At 37.3% G+C, this 19,981-nt stretch overlaps 1 protein-coding gene across 4 annotated transcripts in view; it reads left to right on the top strand.

Annotated features, from left to right (window-relative positions):
* The first annotated feature begins 1,875 nt into the window (after positions 1–1,875).
* The window catches only part of Nep2 (M13 family metallopeptidase neprilysin 2), a 28,156-nt gene continuing 10,050 nt past the window's right edge, over positions 1,876–19,981 (top strand). Inside the window, exons 1-2 of one of the 4 annotated variants that reach the window (XM_076762206.1) lie at positions 1,876–2,382; positions 12,758–12,950. In XM_076762206.1, coding sequence (XP_076618321.1) covers positions 12,868–12,950 — 83 coding nt within the window. In that variant the 5' untranslated portion in view covers positions 1,876–2,382; positions 12,758–12,867. The remainder of the gene's footprint in view (positions 2,383–12,757; positions 12,951–19,981) is intronic. The other 3 variants (XM_076762209.1, XM_076762205.1, XM_076762208.1) reach the window with 3 other exon arrangements.

Genomic DNA, 19,981 nt, shown 5'->3' with positions numbered 1-19,981 from the left:
TCTGGTTTTCTTGTTGCTACAGAGCTTGTTTTAACAAAATAAAAGTATGTATTTTAGACCCTATTTGGTATAATACCTTTTATGTGAGATTCAATGCCTTTTTTGGGGGAAAAATATTAGTCACTCTTGATACAAAAAAAAGGAAAACTACACCTGGAACGTTTGAAAGATTGAGAAAGTCTATGATACGACGTCCACGGGCTTGTATTTGGGTCGAAGGTAGCCATTTCGAGCACTTCCTGTGAAGGTAAGCAACTGCACTTTACTGGAGTACAAAAATGGCTATAACTCGGGAACGAGGTTATATAGTGCATATGTGTATATGAACTTTCTTCATTGTTTTCGTATCCCCAGTCTACCATCGAAGTGAATCTAACATGTTAAGATACATCTTGCAACCAATTTCAAATAAATAAAATATTAAAATCTCTTAACCCTTTGAAAATCCTCTGAGTTCGTCAGCAACTTTTTTAACGTTTGCAAATATCCATAATCCTCAGTTTTAATGTATATTTAATTTACATTGTATGTCGGCTCGAACAAGCAACATTTTAAATTATATTTGTAGAGAATTAAGGAGATACATATATTTTTTTGTGAAACTCATTTTTACTCAAGAACCAATTTGCATATTGTTACTATGTCGAGGCAACAAATATACAATTATTTTACGACAATCAAAAATATTTCAAAGTCCATTTGTCAGCCATACCAATATCATCCACTACACCATTATAGCACAAAGAAACGTGTGTTGAGTTGACACGAAAGTAATAATTTCCACAGACACAAGAAAAATGATACGTTTAGCAGAAGACGTAGATACATTGATAAAAAGAATTAATTTTTTTGAAAATACGTGATACCGTTTCGCGAACACCAAAACGTCAACATTTGATAGAAAAACAATGTTATATAACTCGTTGCTTGTTTTTGTTTAATCGTAAATTCCATTTGTAGAAAAATCTATGACTTTTTCTGTCGTTAAATTAATCTGTCCATGTTTCATAGGTGCATTTTAAAATTTCAATATATCTAAATTTTAATTTTCACCTTTAAAAACAGAAATGTTTATCTTTCATTTTCGATCGAAGCTATAAAAAAGTCTCCTTTATGAAGAACTATAAATATTAAAGGGAAGTAAATTCAATATTTTTAAATTAGATGGAAGCGTATCGACGCGGAGAAAGTCCAATACTGTGATGGATAAACATAATCTGTAAGTCACTGTGAAACATGGGGGTTGTTCAATGGCGTGGGCGTGCATCAACGATGTTATGGATAAATATATGTATGTAAATATACTGGAAAAAGTGCTCGAAAATTAAATCTCCCCAGGGATTTTTACTTTCGACAGAACCAAGACTATAAACAATACGTACATTGTTCGCCATTGTATTATATTTTAACACGTTGACTGCCACATCGGTTTTCCATATTTTTCAAATTATAGCGAGGGAAAAAAAATATTCAATAATCCAGTGGCGTATGTAGTTGTTATTCTACAGCATTCTCAATGAAATTATTTAAAAGTTTACAAGTATCATTTAATACTTTGACTGGCAGACCAAACTATTGAAATTGCCCAGGAAATCGAAGCTTTGTTTTTAGACAATTCTCGAGAATTAACGTTTTCCTCGATAAAAAGTCAAGGTGTTAAAGAAAATGGTCATCGTCATGGCGGTGAACGCGTTGAAAGCGCCGCGTTGGTCAGCGTACGATCGCGTATCAACGAATCGCCGCGACTCGAGGATCGTACGCGAACGGTTCACGGCGAAATCAATTATTTTTGTCGCGTCGCGAATGCATTTCTGGTCCACTGTGCGACGCGTCGCGCGGGTGGTCGGATGGGTGAACGTTCCGGCGATCGAGCCGCCGAGATTTTCGCCGGATCGGCCGGAACGTTTCCGAGCGCGCGGAAAAACGAAGAGGAGAGCATGGAAACGCGACGCGGCAGAATGGGAACGAGAAAGAGAGGGCGACAGAGGTAGGGAGAGGGCGTTTAAATACGAGGAGAGACGCGCGTGCTCCTTCAGTCCGGCGCTAACAGTCCAAACCGATTCACATCCGGACCCCGGTGGCGAGGAAACCGTAGTCCTGTCCGCAACCGAGGACGAATCTCGACCCAGAAACCGACCACGGAGACGAGAAGATTTCGAAACGGATCACGAACACCGTTTCCGGGTACCGCGTGAATCGTGCCCGCTTGAAAAGGGAATCAGAAGTGGCGCGGAGGGCTGTAACTGGCGGACGGAAGTGTACGTGGTAATGTGTCAGTGAACAAGTTTTTCGAACAGAATCGAAAAGAAGTGCGGGAAAAAGCTTTCGAGGGGACAACGAGGGTTCGAGGATGACGAACAGCATGAAGCAGACGGTCATTAAGTGAGTTTCAATAATTTGTTTAATCGTCGAAGGGATAACGCGCTAGCTAAATTTCGTGACGTTTCTTTTATTATTTGTCTTTGGGGTTCCTTTTAATTGGATGCGCGGTCGCAGGATTATGCTTCGAACATCTTTCTTTTTAATACATTGACATTTAACAGTCACGCAAGCACGTGAACTTGTAAACAACGTAGTTTGAAATTGAAACGAAAAATGATACACCCACATGGAGGTGTCTTATCGTTGATAAGGATCTTACGATCGACTGTCTCGAACGTTATCAGTACGAGTGTTTATTATTATTTGCGTACGAGGCAGATCGCGTGTCCTCTGGCGGAGATTCAGGATTGTAAGAATTTCGTAAAATTCAAATTTTCTTCGACGAATTTTAGCCACCACCTTTCAGCAGGATCCCGATGGCCCTCGATTTGTAATCGACTAATAGTTAATTTACAATTCGAGATTATATACGTTTATAAATAACATCGTATCGATTATCGGATAATTTTCCAAATCTGTCAGACGCATCGTGCGACAAATCTATAGCTCAACAAGTTAAATAAGACACCTGAGGTAGCTGGAAGAAGCGATTAGCAAGGATTGGGCCACATAATTGGACCCATCGAGTGTGTCTATAACTTAATTAGCGTACGTCGTTTGACACTGTTTGACGGAAGTACGATTACGAACCTGGACCAGAGATCATATTTAACATAGTTGCGCACGAGCTTGTACACACCATCGGTAACGCGCATTTACCGGTTTAATCTTGTTGCTTTCTCTTGGAAAAGAACTCCTTATCTGGGAGTCCACTTTGAACGACGTAAAACGCGAAGAAACGCGATGTCTGACCGCAGATAACGATTGATAAATCGCGACGCGTAGAACGATTGTTAGTCAAACGGATAACAAGAAGGATAATGTCCCCTGAAATCGACCACACCGGTAGTTGTTTCTCCTCGGTTTCCATGTTTTTACAGTTACAGCGACCGCGTTACGCGACGACCGAGCAAACTCGACTTGCTCTCGGTGGATTATGTAAACAAAGAATCTGTTCTTCCTCTTCGAGAGAACTCCCGTGATTTCAATGCGAGTCGGGGTTCGCGGGTGATAAAGCACGCCGCCCAGGCGTTGATGTTACGCCGTGCTATTGCAGTTGTTATAACCGCAACATTCTCGAAAGCTCTTAAAAATTTGCCCGTTAATCGCACGTAGGGATCGTTCAATACCGCTCGGTAAATTCCAAGATTATGCAAATCGTTCGAATTCACACGTTTTGAGAGCTTCGAACACGCGCAAATTATTAAACTCGAGCTTTATGTGTTCGAATAACGCGAATTTGTATAAACAACACGCACACTTTTCTGAACAAGTTTCTTTCTTATACTTATACCTTTGAAATGAGTATTCTATCGAAATTATTTTTCTAGAGCAAATTGGTTCCTTGCCCCCTGTATAATTATAATATTACGCTGCAAACTAGAATCGACAGCGACGAACAGTTTGAATGGAAGGAACATAGAATTTATCTCTTGATCTTTTCAATACAGAATAGTCACAAAGAATATTTAAAAAATATCGGAAAATATATTAGTTTCAAGTACAGTTGGATGGGAATTGTTTGTCTTTGTCTCGAAAACAAGGCAGGGTTTAAAAAATTGCACTTATCGAAGGAGATAGTGGAAAAAGTTCGATATCAACAAAGGATAATTGATAAAAATCTACACTATTATAAGACAAAATTTTATTCGACGTTTTCAACTTATTTCATTACCTGTATATATCTAACTTCATTGACTAAAAATGGTTAATAGTATGAAAAGGGTTGAAGTTTAAGTGTATATAAAAATAGAGTAAATATATCAGTTAGAATACAAAATAAAAAAGGTTGTTTAAAGCACTTCTGTTAGTTTCTATTTGCTTGAACTATCTCCTAACGGTTGGTGATAATGGCAAAATAGAATTTCCAGCGATAGGAAACATTAGCGAACATTTTTCCGCGATGACTACTGCACGACATTGGGAAACTTTCAAATAACGGGGTCAATAATCGAGAACGGTACCTTTAACCATTTAACACCCAGCGTTGGTACTAACATGTTCGCGCGTTACTTACAAAATTTCTCAACGACATGTCCAGCACGTTCAGGATTAATTATGAGCTATAAAGTAGTACGCGAACGTACAAAACACAGCACTGCATGAATATTCAAAGGTATTATTAGGCGTATACATGCCATTTATTCTGAGATTGGTTCATTCTACATTGTTTTTGGCAGTTTTACTGGTAGCTCTGTCCTTTAATGTGTGGTGAACTTTGTCTTACATTGCAATTAGTGACTTATAACCGTCAACATGTTTTTAAGAATGTTTTATTTCGTTGTCAAACAATTTATGACAGTGTCTAATGATGAATTAGACCATTCACGTGAGGAGTTAAGGAGGAAAACTAGGTATGCATTACTATAGTTCATAAAATGTCGAACTCAGCTTTCAGAATGTATTACACAAAATTTTTCTCATTTATCTCTTTATCTAGGAAAACTATGCATCACTGAAAATAAAAAAGAATTTTAAATACATTGTAATTTGATCAAACGAGAAATATTGGTTTTGCAGCAGAAAAATAGCTTCCACGATTGCTACATTTTTTTTTATATCAGTGAGATATGCTATCTTTTCCTCTAAAAGTTTCCTGATCATTTTTTTCATTAGACTTCTCCTTTCCACGCGCGTGCCAATGAGTCAAGGCAGCGACAAACCAGATCGTCGCTAACTCGAATGTTCTTCCTAGTCGACGAAATCAATTAGCATCGCATTACTAACGATCTTCTCGCGAAGAGAGAAAAGTGTTTCTAGAATCGAAAACCTGGGATTCGTCCGCGTGATTTCCTTCCTGCAAATGCGTCCGAAAGATCGTCGAACGTTTGCGTAATCGGTGGAAAATGTGTAACGAACTTCCTGAGTTCACAGATGCAACAATTTATGCAATGGGTCGGCACAAGGTGCAACGATAGTTATATCGACTTGTACGTTGTTTTTCCCACAAACGTAATGACCTGCTGTTCCACGAATCTTAACGAAAAGTAATGCACCTCGTTGCAAGAAGAAATATTTTCCGCGCTTGTACTTTCATTTTGATTGCCCGTATACAGTTACTCCCACTCGTCATTCGTGCACTGTAATGGTGATTCACTATAAATGAAAGGAAGCTTGTTTCTTATAAATTAAGTTGTTTTTGAAGCTGCTATAAGTCTATTTTTGTATACATTGTGATGTTTGAGGGTTTAAGTTTGAATAAATTAAAAGTAAAACTAATAAAAGGATTGTTACGTTGGATACACTGATTTTCGTCTGATCACCAAGTGCAGCATCATTGGGTCGTGTGCAGTACAGGATGGGTTACTACTTGGGGGGTGGAAAAACACGTATTATTGGATTTCTTTACTCTTTACACAAACAGGTATAGTTAAACAAAAATATACTGTTTGTATAAACAGTGTATAGTTACACAAATAGCAGTATAACGTGAAATAGTATTGTTTAACAGTGAAGTTAAACAAAAAGAGACTTCGTAAATATAAATAGCACAGTTGTAATAAACAACACTTGGTAAAAATAAGCAACTTTAGTAGTTTCTTTTCGTTTATTTCTATTATAGTATACGAATATGAGTGGGATTAACTGTACTTTTCAACCAAGGCTGGGGACCAGTTGTATTTCTGAGTATACCAGATTTTATTATAGCAGCTTCGTATTACGCTGTACAACAAAGTATACAACATCATAAACAGACGTATAGACGGTAATTGTACAACAATTATAGTAATAAAACTAGTTATGTCTATGGCTCCTATAATTCGAAAGGCAGTAACTTCGTAACACTTAGGAATGAACACAATAGTCTACGTCGATTAACGTAAAGAGACAAAAATAAGGTACCCTTGTTTGTCCCATCCATTTATTTCTTTCATGGGTAAAATTATTAATTAAATTATAAATCTTAATATCAATTCTATTCTACGCGTATGTTCTTTATCTCAACTGTAAAAATATTACATTTTCTCTTGTACACTACTTATTAATTTGTACCCGTATAATAAATAAAGAAATACTTTCGACGAGGGGGTAGAGTCGATACTATCTCACGAAATATTTACAAGAACACGAACCATATTTCTACATATAGAAATCTCTTTCTCCGCGGTTATTTTGTTTTTCGCGACGCGTTGACACGCTTTCTTCGAAATTTCCGCATTGACCGTTCACCATAGCGTTTAACGTTGCTTCGCAATCGCGAAGCAGTTTTTGTATTTTCTCGACCGACAGTGTTTTACGAGCGATTGCGTCAAAAACGTTTCGCGCCCGAATTCGTAAACGCGACACGTATTTCGAGAAGAGGAAACGAATGTACGCATGTGTGCACGCAAGTTGTAAGACGTATCGAACGATCAGTCCTTAAACTCCGAACGGTGAAAGTCCTTCGAAGCCACTTTCATGCTTGAGCGTATTATACTTCGTATCTGTTGGCTTGTAAACGCTTCAGCACGGATCGATCCTCTGATCGAGCAGCTATTGTTCAGTAATGAACTTCTGGTGCCACTCCTCGAGTCACAGAACATCAGATATCGATATTGTATTTTCACTTTCAATCTTTGCTTCTTGGTCGCACCAGTTTTTTCAACGATCATCTTCCTAGATCCTTTTTCCCCCAAGTTTAATATAAGTTTTTTAATAATTTGTCTCCTTGACTAGTACAAATGAAATCCGATATAAAATTATTATTCGAGTTATTTATTTCCATCTGTTTGCTCTTGTTTTTACTTTAATAGTCAATTTTTTGTAATTAGATGGCTGCTCGTTGAAACGATCGTTTGCAATGTTTTGTACGTTTATTTAACTTCAACTGCGTTTCTCTTCGTGGTTTTTACTACGCGTTCTAAATTTCATTTTAGTCAATGCATTTTATCGTTTCCTTAACGTCAATTTCCGATACACTATCTTGGTTCTTTCAAGCTGTCCGCGCGGAGGCTCCTAAATCATTCTTAGCAAATAATAGCGACTGACTTAACCGCTTTACGTCGATTGCACAACTAATGACCCATTACTTTTTACCTTCGTATACATGTATCAGTGGACAGTGAATTTATTCTATGAAAAATTTGTGCGATCGAGAAAACGAAAAGCAGTTTAAAGCGCCCTTTTATCGTCGAGTCGTGATTGACGCAGATTTAACCGCGAAATCGATTCCGTATCGCTATAAAACATTGTTTTGAGTTTTACGTTAACACTGTGGTAAACAATTGGGTCGACCAAAGTTACAAGGAAGAACTTTGAAAAGCAGAATTTGCCAATACTTTCAGCAATTTATCAAAATATCATCGATTGCGTAATAACATGTTTGACAATATTTGTTCGCGACGATCGTTTGTCTTGATGAAACAGAAACAATGGATGGGAATGACATTGGACTGAAAATATTGCTGCAAATGTGCTAACGATCGACAATTAATAACGATACAATATATTCGCGAGGAAACATTGGAAATCCGATAATTCAGAAAATTTTAAAATATTGCATGCAAGTAGAGTACTTCAAAACAATGTTTCATTCAAATTGAGGGAACGAAATCAACCCTTGATGCGGATTTTCTTTCTCGCGGAGTATCTTCGGAACATCGAGAGACATCGAAAAAAGTTTGCACAAGAGATTTCGTTAAATATAAACCGCGATCTTGACTTCTAAAAACGAAGAATCAAACGTTCGAAAAACAAACGATCGAAAGAAGAGATAACGTTAACGAGCTTGCTGGGTTTACAAATTCGACACAGTCGAGTAATTTTCGGAGTCAGAGTTTCGAAAAATAAAGGTCAAACTCACTGGTAAAATGAATTGCAAACTTTGCGTAATAAAACTCTTGAAAAATATACAGCGACTCTAGAGTTAAAAAAATAGCAGCTGAACCTAATAAACTTGTCGTGTTTACCAGAGTTCGTTACGTTTAAATAAATTAAGCGATCGAAAGTTTAAAGATGCTGTAACCGTGACTGTTTACTTTTTATTAATTAAAAAAGTAAAACCACTTTCCCAGCGACCCATTATTAACAGCTTTTACACAGGAGCTGCATTTCTGTTACAATACTTGTAACGGTAGGTTATTGTACGTTCACGAACAACATCGGCATCGTCTGCTGTTAGTCGATAATTTCATAGTCGACGGTTTAATTAAATTCGTTGCTATCTAATAAATGTAGTGCAGGTTAGTCTTGCGTTTCCTCCATCGGCAATTCCGCCAACGTGTTTTCTGCGTACGCTCGATGTACGTTGCAACGAAGATGACGCAGATAATTGAACACGCGCTGGTCGATAAATCGATTGTTATTCTATTGGCATGCTGGAAGAAGTCGAGGGAGGAAAGTGCAAGTTGTGACAAGTACCAAAATTCCTCCAGGTATCTCCAGAAGTTATCCTTTTCCTTGCAGGTAGAATGTTCTGTTTTTTCCCAAATTTTTTCAGTAATTTCATAACAGGGGAAGTGAAAGCGAGCTGTGCTCGACTTCCTCGGACTGACCAACTCGGAGAAATCTCGCGATCATACAATAAAGGGAGGCAGAGACCGCGTGTGTTGCTCTTTGCGCTCGCACGAGTTATGAAAGTCGCGTGGCGATGTTGCAAGCGGGTTTGGCGACTTTTCGCGAATCGAGGAATTATAAAACAACGATACGCGTGTGTGCTGATGCACCATATAAATATTTGTGTACGATCCCCGGCGGACATCGAATTTCGAAATCGATTTCCGTTCGTTCAAACGCAAACAAACTTGTTTGACGATCGAAAGTTGCCTTTGTAGTATACGATTTCGCCAGTCTGTTACTTAATTATAGTCAGTTTCTTATTTGGTGACAAAACAGTATCGATAAAAACCTAATCAAACCTAAATATACCTAATAATACGCAAACTTCTTGTTGAACGATCGAAGGTTGCCTTTGTAGTATACGATTTCGCCAGTCTGTTACTTAATTATAATCAGTTTCTTATTTGGTGACAAAACAGTATCGATAAAAACCTAATCAAACCTAAATATACCTAATAATACGCATAGTTTTCGTTGTGTTGCATTTTTCTTGTAATGATTTGTTTAAAATGTTTGCTTGATTTTGAAACAAACGATGTATCTCAGATTTGCTTATAGCAGAAGAATACAAAAGAGTCAATTTTCTTAAAATTACAATGGAGAACAAACGATGTATATTGTTTGTTTAATTTAAAAGCGATCTGCATACAATCCTTCCCTTTTTATTATGCTTGTCTTCTCGACGTCGTTGTGACTGAAAGGCAACGACGATCTTCCTCTGTCTGTCTTCTGATGCATAGCCGGTTGCATTCGCCGACAGATCATTGTCTTATCAAACCCCACACTTCTTTGGCCTCTCCATAAAAGACCCGTTACTTTCTACAGGAAGTAACTGCTCCACACGGCGGTGCTCGAGACCAATGCCTTTAATCGTTCGAGCAGAACTGAACTTACCCATATACACACCTCTGTCCATTAACGTCACGAAATATTAACGATAATTGTTCTTTACGTTATAGTTTACGACGGAATATTAATATCCATACTACAGCTGGATTATTGTGCGAAAAGTTGACTGAGAAGCAATCTACATCGATCAATATTGTCTTCCTCCTGCAAACATTTATTTGTATTACTTCAAACTAATAATGTTTGCTTGTTATCGATGTATATCCACAAGAGATAAAACTGTTTCGATAAAACCACTATCTGGATAAAAATTTGCAATAACGAGTGAAAGATAAACAACTTCTTATGCGTTACTTCCTGAAGAAGATATACACGTTGGGTCTTTTTCATCGTCTATAGAAAGAAATTTACGCCATTTAAATTAATAATAAAGACAGTCCTCGATCTAATAGGAAGTTTTGCAGAACCGAAGAAGTTTAGAATTTTGTAAAAATGTCTCTCTTTGTATCTCGATCGGTTGTTTCGATAGAAAGATGAAGCAATCGTATCTCAAGCACACGCGATATGTTGAAATCCGATGCAGTATAGCCTTCGTGATCCGAAGGCTATTAGGACATTCTATTGCTTGAACGGAGAATACAGAATACTATCGATTACGAATTACGAACCGAGACCATCGTTGCAATGATTCTAGATCCTCGATTTCGAGTCACCTTAAGTACGTTCTGTCTTTTCGTGTTTCTTTGTGCCACGGCGCTTCCGCGCTAAACATTTGCAGTCGCCTTGAAGCCGCATGAAATTATGCCGGGCGGAACTAGAAACTCCTGAAAGGTGGTCAAACGAATTTATATTCCGCGCGGCGACGGTCTCTCGTATTTCCTTATCGCGTCCATCCTGAAGACGCTCGTCGACGGGAACGAGGTCCCCTCGTATTAAAAATTCCCGTTAAAAGAGGTCAATCGAAAGGTTCGGATCGCTGCCAATTAATCCAATCGAAATTAATCGAGACGAACCGCGGTACCGCTTCGCAAAATTTGAGTCTTCATTGTCGAAAAAAAAACAACTGGACGCCCACGTTCAGTTTGTTCAATAAGAACACTTGACTTTCCGAGAACGTTCACGATTACAAGATTGCCCGTCGTCCTGCGTAGAACTGAAAAATTGAGGAAACGTCTTGTGAAGCGATACGGCCAGAAACTGGAGAATCAACGCGTTGATTTGACAAGCGAAACGAGACGAACCGCATAATTTGCGGAAATGAGGCGATCGCGTAATTCGCGATAATTGACGATTACGATTCACTCGAACGAAGTCGAAATAAGAAGATCGTGATCGGGATACCGAGGTAGGGGTGAAGTCACGAAGAAATGCGTGGGAAAACGAAACGAGCCGAGGTCAATTCGATCCATTTCAAATAAGTACAGTGTGCAATATTAATTGATCGAGTCCTTTATATTTTGCGTAACTAGGAAGGATGTTTCCTTAACATAAAAGAGAACTTCTTTGATCCACCTTTCAAACTGCACCCTGTACGTCGTTTTACTCGTACGTGCTTCCTTAAATTTAGATTCGAATGCTAGAATATTTCAAGATCTCAAGACGAAAAGAACAAACCATGAGATAGAAAGATAAAGTCGAGCTATCTCGCGAACACGTGCAAGGGCCATGCATTTATTAACATGCAGTCCACGGTCGTTTTGTGCCATTTTAATCCGACACGGTTTCGCGTTTCTCCTTCAACGGAAAGCGAATTTTAAGTTCGTCTTTTAATTTTAAAGAGCCCCTCTTAGCTACGAGTCTCTTCTTTTATTTATGTGCTTAAACCTTGTCACTTGCATAGTGAAGACGTTAAATAAAATCAGATTTATCGTGTTTATAGAAGATTCACTCAAAAATTCACATTGGAAATTGTTTTACCTCTATTGCAAAGTATTTATTCGATTTTCATTTTGTTGAACATTGATTCGATATTACTAAAAGTTGGTACGAACGTGGGCACTCCATGAATTTAAGCAGGTCCTACGCGTTTTCACTCGATATTGCTACACACTGATTTTGCAGACTGTTTACATCGTTCAAGCAATCTGTCCGAGGTTTTGCAACGAAGTATAATTGCCTGGTCAGTGATGCGACAAATTTGGAATCGACCGAGGCCCTAATTTCGTCGTCCCCAGGGCAAATGGCGCAGAGTTAGGGGAGACCTTACCGCTTCAATGGCGGCTGATGTCGCCCCGGCTAAAAAACTATATTTATGAAAACTTTTCAAACGAATGTCGACCCACGCGTACGCGCGTTCGTTCTTAGACTTTTTCTCGATTTGTTTTCGACAGATGGTTGCGTTATTCGCGAAGATCGACGTCAAACGATAGTTGGAAAACAATATTTTTGTGAAAATAATCTATGTTCGTTAAAATCATTTGGAAGCAGCGAATACGGGGACAATTTTGCTCGAACCCAAGGCTACATTTAATTGAAGTCAACCGATATCGGTTCGAACAAGTTGAAATGAGATAACTTTTTAACTGCTTCATCCCAGTAAATTACCACTGTGTGCGTTCCCCAACTTTTAATCATTGGATTATGCGACGTGATTTTCCGCTCGAAACTTTACATATTGTATTAAGATAGTTTTTACTGCCTCGTCCAGTTTGTGGAACAAACATTGCGTGCAAGTTAAATAAGGACAAATCCAGTTACCATTTTTTTACCGCTTATTTGATTCTTTCGTAAAAATTTTTGATTTAAATCCGAAACTGTAACATGATAAATCAAGATAAAAATTTTAATTCGTTCGTATGCATTTTTCGAATAGTAATAATTCGTGTATAATGTTAAATTAAGCAACAAAGTAGTTGGAATTGACTTTGAAACTATAAAATTTGACCAATAGGCACCTCACGAATTGACGGGAGCTTCAAATGCAATCACGTTTGGAGATCTTAGCTGCTAAAGGAACCATCTCGACCCACGATTAAACCTAACTTGCATGCGAGGAAGATTATGGTCATGGTCAAAATTCAAGGCTGTGGTCGACAAAAGATCCTTGCCGGATACATGAAAATAGTATTCAATCCAGAAATGGGGTAAGAGGCCCAATTACAGGATATTGTATAGTGGTGACTATGGTTTTAAAATTTTTTAGAGTACATCCTAATTTATTTTGCAATACTCAGAGTTGTAGAATAGATTATCATTTCTACGTGTGTATAAATTTTCTTAATACCATTATTTCAAAAAGAAACATTTCTTAAAAAATATGAAACAAAGTCGTCCTTGTCGAATATTTAACAGAACCCGGTAATACAACAATTCTTAGTCTTAATTTTAGGAAAATTTCAATTTTCTTAGTTTCGATGCATTTCGTAGAAACACATGATTTTTCATTTTCACAACTTCTATTACAACATAGCGAATTTATTATTTTATTAATATCCAAAGAGTCGCCGTTCCTTAGCACTTTCTTCAACCGGAAGTAGAATCAGTCGACGTCGTAGTAGTAGACAAATTTCAAAAATACTTATTTCTATCTATTATTTTCATGCGTAATGAAAGAATTAAAGTATAATTCAATTCACGTTTCTTTCTTAATTTTTACAAAATTAATTATCCGTAATTGGAGGTGTCTTACCCTTTCTTCCAAAATGGACTGTTCAAAACATGGAAAATTTACGAGACGATCCAATAAATGCGCCGACAATTCGCCACAGAGGGAGGATTCGCGCGACTCCTATCGATCGAGCGATCGCTGTTTCATATCCGCGATCTTTCACGGTTGCATTCGCCGATTGTTTCGTTCGGTTCGTGCTGCGAGAAAAGTGTGTCAGGGTGATCGTTGCCGAGTTCTCACGTCGCGGGGCGGTCACGCTCGACTTCGCGATACGGGTAATGGTACGGAAATTCGATCGTGAGGGGAAATCAATTTTCGTATCAACGGTCCAAACGATAAGAATCGAGAGTCACATACGCAAAGATTTATTCTACGATGAGTTGTTTATCGAGTTGCAGCGACATTGCTATCGTTTCAGCGGCGTATTCTCAGTCACCATGATTGTACAACAAATCAGTGGCGAATAGAAGGGGTGGAGAGGCTATAGTGACCAAAAGAATCCAAAATATTTACGGGAAAGACTATCTAGGTGATCGAGGAGCCTAAAATTGTGACCACCTTCAATCCTCGAGAATCTCTAGGATAGTCCATAATTTCAAACTTAGAACATTCGTATCGTTAAGTCGATTCTGATAATTTCGCATCGGATGAAAGAAAGAAGTGTGAGATTATTCGATAAATAAAATTTTAATCGAACGATGACTCAATGGATATTATTTTATGAAAAATTGGTTATTTAACGTAGTGAATCATTGATAAGACCTCCGTCCTCATCGAAATGTATACTTGGGAAGAGTGCAACAAGTTTCTTAGAGTAGCGGCTGGCGGAGTAGGTCAACCTGTGTCTGTCCTCGGCCATAACTATGCACCACTACTGGAAATGCTTAATTTATCAACCCTAGCAGACTTTACACTTTTGTATAAAGTTATCAATGGACGTGTCCTCCCTTATTAGAATGAAAAGAAAAACGTTTCGCTTTAACGATTAAGAATATACCTATGTTCCGCGGCACAAGATTTGATAAAGACCTATTGCTCTAGGAATCCGATAAACTGAATTATCTACTTAGCTGACACTCGTATCTATCACACTTAATTCGAATAAAGCGTTGGGAATCGAATGAATCACGCTACGCTATTTGTATGTATCCATATGCTACAAAATTAACTATATAGAATTCGATCTTCCACGTTTCAATCTGACTCTGTTTTGGCTCTGTTAAAAAAAAAATATTACAGACTGTTCAAATTCAAATTCAAATTATCTTTAATAGATAATTCAAATTCAAAGATTCTATAACACCTCTTTTCCTTTCTCTGTGAAATACATATTTTTAATCTTTTACATTTACACATATCTCAATAATAGATATACCCTACTCTTCAGGTATTTCATCTTTTCTCTTATAATTATGCAAAGCAACCTCTGTATCATATCTTACACTTAACTTTCAATTACATCTCTGAAATTAACCACTCATTTGGTCTTTGTTCCATATGTATATATTTTTTTTCTATTTCTAATTATTTATGGACTTTCACATTCTGAACTTAAACTTACACACATTTTAATAATACATACGAATATCTTAAAATTACTGATTCCTCAAAACTAGAAATAAAAACCAAATAACAGTAAAAGACACATCCAAACGAATAAACTTTGATCTCCATTTCTAGACAACCTAAAACAAAATTTATTAGAAAAATACAAGATAAAATAGCCAAAAATAAAAATAAACAAAATACACTGTGTGGTACCCTACTCTTCAGGCATTTCATCTTTTCTCTTATAATTATGCAAAGCAACCCCTTCATCATATCTCACACTTAACTTTCAATTACACCTCTTTGGTATTTGTACCATATGTATATATATATTTTTTTCTATTTCTAATTATTTATGGACTCTCACATTCTCAACTTAAACTTACGCTTATTAAATTATAAACCTTTAACGTTCCAACTTTCTAACCCAATATCTCTACACCCTCAGTGTAGATATCCAAAAAGTTTTCCATCGATGGTACCAGGAAGGTATAAACGATCGTATCGAGATTAAACGCGTTTGCCTCGCACGTTGGACGTCGACGACGCGCGCCAGTGACATTTTCCCGGGGAAAAGGATTCACCTTGGCCGATTCGACGGCTAGCATTTAGGTTTCCCGCGCGCGTGCAGGCCGTTGACACGATCGTTGCGGCGCGATGCAAGGCGTCCCGATGCCATTCGTCCCTGGACGAGGTCAATACACTCGAGTCGCGAACTTCGTTACTACGCTCGGCGTCGTTCATCGTGGAGTACGCGGCCTGAGAAATCGCATTAACGAAACTAATTTATTTACATTGTCTTTATCGTAACCAGCAGCTGCCCTCAACGCTCGATCTCCTGCTCGATGATCGTTAATCCTCATCGTAATTTCACGTAATGGCCGCCAGAGCCATAACGTAACGTCAGCTGCGTCCAACTATGGTCATTTTTCTGTATTGTCTCGTACGATGCAACTGTGTGTCTTGGATTGCGTAGATGAATGGATCGAAGCTCAGAATTAGAAACTAGTATCAGTATTCCTAATTAACGTTCTGTTATGGTTTACGTATGTATCAAAAAATACGAAGAAAAGAATGGAGACAAAGTTGCAAACTACAAACGTGCAGCATAAATAAGGTCGCAGAACCACGAGAAGCTCGCCTCGAGAAATTTCGATTTACGTCACAACTGTTAGAAACTAGCAGTGCAAAATAACAATTTGATATTACGCACGAAGATGTCAAGGTCCATAAAGTTTCGCCGTTATGACATTTGTGTTCGAGATGCATAGTTCTGCTACGCTTGCAGCGAACATTGCATATGCAAATGAAGTAGTATTCAAAGTTATGGCTAGTATAAAAGATTTATTAAGTATAGAAGTATCTTATTATGTATACAAATGTGGTCGAGTACTCTTCTCTCTGTTACGTGATATTAAATATCTGGTTAGCCTTGGATTGTACTTCACCGATGAACTCCATTACAATCGAATCTATGATTGATGAGGATGATTTAAACACGTGCATACAGTGTATCGATGCTCGTTTAACTCCTACTTTACGATTTTAACATCCACGTTTATTTTTAACTTTGTACAGCAACGAAATCCACGCAATTATTAGGTGAAAGTGTTTTGTTTTATATAATCTTCGTTGCAGCGTAGAAAATGGTAATACATAACTTGTGCAATTCGTTAGAATTAGTTTTTTATCGTATTTACCTATCTTTGGCACGTAACGTTTTAATTCCTCTAGCGTATTGTAATCAGAGATATCAACCCTTCTTGCGTGCAACCGAATCGAGTCCATTCGTTTGCATGCGTTCAAGGAATGTGCTACTTTTTTTTTAGAAGCATTTACTCTTTTTTATCTCCGAGACGAAGATTTAAAATGACCGGGATGTAGCAACATCGTGTAAAGAAAATTACAATTTTTCTCTAAGAAGTTTGAGAAACGTCCGCGCATGGGGGATGTTGGCGTCGGTTTGCGAGGGTGTGAATCTTCATCTGAGTTTAGAAAACTAGTATTCGTTACAGAATCAATAAATTTAATAACTTATTTAAATATTTTGAAAGATAATATAATTTGTAGGATTTGAATTCGTAAAGAAATTAGTCAATTTTAAAACACGTTTCTATTTTGTTTCACTTTTCTATATGGATAAGTAAGGTGTTCTAAATAAAGATACATAAGAAAAGCAAGAAGTTTAAACAATTTTTTAGTAGTTATAAACGCGCAAAAAGTTGAAGACTGACCGTGTACGAACAAATAATTACCGAGACGAAAAAGGATGGGATAGTTTCGAAGCAAGTGTGTCAAGGAAAGACGACGAAGCCTAATCTTCTAAATGCAGTAAATATTCATAAAGGAACGGATACCGTATTCGGAAACACCGAATGGCGTCTATTAACCGTGTTCGTTCACGCTTGGTCGCCGATACGAGTTCGTTTTCGCTATCGAGAGGCAATCAAGTTCCACGTAACGGTGCTCTAAAAGTGTATCGCGACCAGTTGCGACATTCTCGTTCCACGGTAATTATTTATCGAGAGTAAAAGGGTAAGCCGCCAACTTGTACGCTCGACGTGGTAAAAAGAGAAAAGAAAAGAACCGCCTTTATCAACTTTTTCTCGCGACCCAAGATTTTCATCGAGCGCTTTCTTCGTCTGTAAAAACGGAACGTCGAGACGCACGAGCGGCGAACGCCTTATATTTAGAAGCTAAAGATAAACGTATTGCACGGTATCGTATCGATTTGATCGAAGGTTATTAGAAAACACCCGCAATTAATTGTTACATCGCTGCTACCGAGTGTCAATTGCATAACGCGTAACGGTGCTCATTGTGAGATGATGGACAATGATCGATGTTTACCTTCCAAGGTAACAACAGATCTGACAGAAATAGCGCTTGAAACAGAATCTATATAGAGCAGTGGTTCTTAACCAGTGGTCCACGGACCACAAAGTAGCCGCAGATAGATATCTAATGTTTAGGCATACGTTATGCTAAAAAATATCAATTTTATCTTTTCTATGCTTTCGCATTATTCGGCTCAATTTTCTGTGATAATTCACAATCAGTTGATACGACAGGACTTGCGGAGAAAAAAAGGTTCTGCAATATTCGCCTTATATTCCAGACGTTTTTTTATTTGACCTCTTCAAGAAATCATTATAAGATCAAGAGTGGTCAAAAGATACTCGAACTTCGAGACAAAGAATTCTTGGCTGTTGGTTTAAGGAAGCAATACATAGGCAGTACTACAAAAACAGGACTTGCAAAGAAAAGAAGGTTCTGCAACATTTACTTTATACAGTAAAATTGCGATTATCAAGCATACTCGGGACTGGGGCAATGTCGGATCATTGGACTATACCTACATATGAAGTGATAAAAACGAGGAATATAATCACAGACTACGTATACGAATAGACTTTAATTCAATGTATTTTTTCCACCCACGTTTCTAGAGCTTTAGACACCTATTACCATTTTTGTGCCGCTTGCAACATTATCAATAGGTTTAAAAAATGAACACAAGAAGAAGTGAGACAGATAATAAAATTACAGAAACATTTCTGGCCACACATTATATTTTCCATAAAGAATTTTTTTCTCGAAAGTGAGTAGGATTTCGGGGGTATGTTTCTTCACAAAAAATGGTTGTAATTAACCCCTGTAACTAAAAATAATTTTTTCAGAATGTTTCGAAATTTTTTTTTATCAGAGTAACCAGACAGTTATGGTCAGACATTATATTTTCAGTAATGAATTTTTTTCTCGAAAGTACGTAGGATTTCGGGGGTATGTTTCTTCACAAAAAATGGTTGTAATTGACCCCTGCAACTAAAAATAATTTTTTCAGAACGATCTGAAAACTTTTTTTTTCGCCGAAAAATTTGAGCAGCTACCCCCTGTCGATTTTTCTTAAAAATTCGTTTTCGATTTTTAGTAATTTTGTTTGACGCCCTACAGAAAAGTTGTCTAATACTTTTTTGTAGGTACCCATGAGCACTACTTCAGGAAAAAGTTTCATTGAAATATATTCACTATTGTAGGAGTTATGGCTGTTTGAAAATTGGACCATTTTTATTGGGTTTTTCTCATTTTGCGGGGTCAAGGACCAACTTTTCGATTATTTTTGCTATTTGTACATATTCTACACCAAAATACGCGTAGTTTGGCTTTTTGAACATTAAAATCGGCCAATCCGTTCAGGAGTTATGACATTTTAAAGATTCGCATGAAATTTTGGGCTATCATTTCTGGCCTCAGATTGTATTTTCGGTAAGGAATTTTTGTCTCGAAAATGCGTGGAAATTCGGGGGTATGTCTAATAACAAAAAATGATTGTAATTGACCCCTGCAACTAAAAATAATTTTTTTAGAATGATTTGAAATTTTTTAATTTTGTCGAAAAATTTCTGCACCTACTCCACGTCGATTTTTCTTAAAAATTTATTTTTGATAAACATCGGTAATGTATTAATACAGTTTATTAATGAAGAATATAATATAGAAAATTCCTTTGCTTTATTCATCAACTGCTTCTTTGTTTGTGTGAAATATAATCCATAACATTTACCGAAGAATAGTCGGGATAAATATTAAATCTACTGTATTATAGATTTTTTTTTATTGGATCTCTTCAAGAAATCATCAGAAACTCAAGAGTGTCCATAACTGGTTCAAACTTCGAGGCAAGAATTCTTTGATGTTAGTTTAAGGAAGCAGTGGAGTTAAGAAATTAATATTTATAGTAGAACGATAAAAAAGTACAGAATCACGTATTCAGTGATTTCTAATTTCAGATGCACGGTAGAAACTTGATCGATAATTAAATCAGAACTTCGTTGCGTTTTGATGGAAAGTAGAAAAACGAATAAAGATGGAGGTGAAAAGAGTCAGCAGCAGTGACCGTAGATAGCCAAGATATACCAGGGAAACTCTTTCATACTAAATTCGATATTCCGATAATTG

Source organism: Colletes latitarsis, chromosome 3 (genome assembly GCF_051014445.1).
Source record: "Colletes latitarsis isolate SP2378_abdomen chromosome 3, iyColLati1, whole genome shotgun sequence".
NCBI classification, from domain to species: domain Eukaryota; kingdom Metazoa; phylum Arthropoda; class Insecta; order Hymenoptera; family Colletidae; genus Colletes; species Colletes latitarsis.
The sequence above is the reverse complement of the archived record's forward strand: the minus strand, read 5'-3'. Positions and strand labels throughout refer to the sequence as shown.